The sequence below is a fragment of the Colobus angolensis genome, unplaced genomic scaffold, assembly GCF_000951035.1.
Source record: "Colobus angolensis palliatus isolate OR3802 unplaced genomic scaffold, Cang.pa_1.0 Scaffold67, whole genome shotgun sequence".
NCBI classification, from domain to species: Eukaryota; Metazoa; Chordata; class Mammalia; order Primates; family Cercopithecidae; genus Colobus; species Colobus angolensis.
This window is the reverse complement of record NW_012120376.1, coordinates 7,516,587-7,518,747: the sequence shown is the minus strand read 5'-3', so window position 1 is coordinate 7,518,747 and position 2,161 is coordinate 7,516,587. Positions and strand designations below refer to the sequence as shown.

Sequence of the window (2,161 nt, the reverse complement as noted above, 5' to 3'; positions counted from 1 at the left end):
CCCAGCAGCCCCTGCACCCCCGAACTCACGCGCCGGCTCCCCGGCTCCCGCAGCTGGCCGCGCCAGTCTGGCGGCCCAAGGGGTTCCTCACAAGACCCTAGCGGAAACCTGGGCCTTGGTCCCGCGGTGCTTCCCAAACTGAGGACCGAACGGCGGGCCAGATCTCACCCAGCCCACAATGCTCCCGCCGGAGCTAACTCCTCCAGTCAGCGATTCCACACCCCGAAATCCCCCACAGACTAGGGGGAACTGGCGGGTGGAGAACTGGGAATTATGTATGGCAATATCCCCAGAGGGAGGGAAAGCGTGTATCTCCACTGGCGGATGCGTGAGTTCGGTAGAGAAGAAATAGCAAAAGTACTCAAAATGCGGAGAAACCCCAAGGAGGATTCTACTGCAGAAAACACCCACAAAGAGGCCATGACAACTGGCAACTGGAAAAGGCCGCCAAGACCAACAGAAGGGACATTTTCCAGCTCCTTACTGATTCCATTGCAAGATTAAAGTGGAAAACACTCAACAATTTCTTCCCAGAACAGCATGTGGTGCTTCCCCTCCTCCAATGGAGAGGCCAGAAAGCCATCAATTAGAGAAGAAATGAATGGAAGTCATCTCAAACCAGAATCGGAAAAGGGAGGAAGACGAAAAGTGAGACTGAAAAATTGATACAATTTCTGAAAGGTGATCCAGGGTCCTGTTCAGAGTTTCACAACTCAATACACATTGAAGAAAACACGTAATGGACGAAGTGCAGCATGCTGGCGTCTTGTCAAGGCTTTATATATAAAGGTCCTCCCTTGCGGGGACAGGAAAAAAGTTTAAACATAAAAATACATTTTATTTTACTTTGTTTTTTGAGACGGAGTTTCACTCTTGTCGCCCGGGCTGGAGTGCAGTGGCATGATCTCGGCTCACTGCAACATCTGCCTCCCGGGTTCAAGTGATTATCCTGTCTCAGCCTCCCCAGTAGCTGAGACTACAGGCGCCCACCACCCTGCCCAGCTAATTTTTGTATTTTAGTAGAGACGGGGTTTCACCATGTTGGTCAGACTGGTCTCGAACTCCTGACCTCACGTGATCCACCTGCCTTGGCCTCCCAAAGAGCTGGGATTACGGGCGTGAGCCACCGCACCCTGCGAAAATACATTTTAAAAAAGCCTTCCTGGCCGGGTGCGGTGGCTCACGCCTGTAATTCCAGCACTTTGGGAGGCCGAGGCGGGCGGATCACGAGGTCAAGAGATCGAAACCATCCTGGCCAACATGGTGAAACCCCGTCTCTACTAAAAATACATAAAATTAGCCGGGCATGGTGGCGGGCGCCTGTAATCCCAGCTACTCAGGAGGCTGAGGCAGGAGAATTGCTTGAACCCGGGAGGCAGAGGTTGCGGTGAGCAGAGATGTGCCATTGCACTCCAGCCTGGGCAGAAAGCGTGAAACTCTGTCAAAAAAAAAAAAAAAAAAACTTTCCCAGCCAACATGGTGAAACCCCATCTCTACCAAAAATATAAAAAATTAGCCTGGTATGGTGGTGCACGCCTATAATCCCAGCTACCGGAGAGGTTGAGGCAGGAGAACCCACTGCTCTCCAGCCTGGGTGACAGAGCCAGATTCCATCTCAACAACAACAAAAAAAGCCTTCCCTTGCCTTCCTACTAGAAAGATACTTAAGACACTAGTAACAGTCCTTTTTTCCTTGAAAGAAAAACTGGGGTACAGGAAATAAGGAATGAGAGGGAAATTTACCTATCACTATATACCTTTTAGAATTTTTAAATTTTTTACCATATTGAAAATAAAAATTAAAATATTGCTTAGGAGCAATCACTCCGTGATTCATGCACACACAAAAATTACAAAGAAATAAAATATTGCTTTAAACTTACCTCTTCCAGGAAGTCTCCCCTGGTTAATAGGCTCTTTTCCTTTTGTTCTCCTTAACACTTACATACTTAGTTTATACTGCCACAATCTGGTTAAATTGTACACCTTTGTTTCTCATTTTACCTTTTTTTTTTGAGATGGAGTCTTGCTCTGTCACCCAGGCGGGAGTGCAGTGGCACCATCTCAGCTCACTGCATGCTCCGCCTCCCGGGTTCACGCCATTCTCCTGCCTCAGCCTCCCAAGTAGCTGGGACTACAGGTGCCCGCCACCACCCGGGCT

The 2,161-nt window shown here is 49.1% G+C and overlaps 1 protein-coding gene across 1 annotated transcript in view; it reads right to left on the bottom strand.

Moving 5' to 3' along the window:
- The window catches only part of ANKRD52 (ankyrin repeat domain 52), a 21,090-nt gene extending 20,668 nt beyond the window's left edge, over window positions 1-422 (bottom strand). The window contains exons 1-2 of the mRNA XM_011926206.1: window positions 412-422; window positions 30-138 (exon numbers count right to left, since the gene is read on the bottom strand). Coding sequence (XP_011781596.1) covers window positions 30-138; window positions 412-422 — 120 coding nt within the window. The remainder of the gene's footprint in view (window positions 1-29; window positions 139-411) is intronic.
- Between the last annotated feature and the right edge of the window lie 1,739 nt (window positions 423-2,161).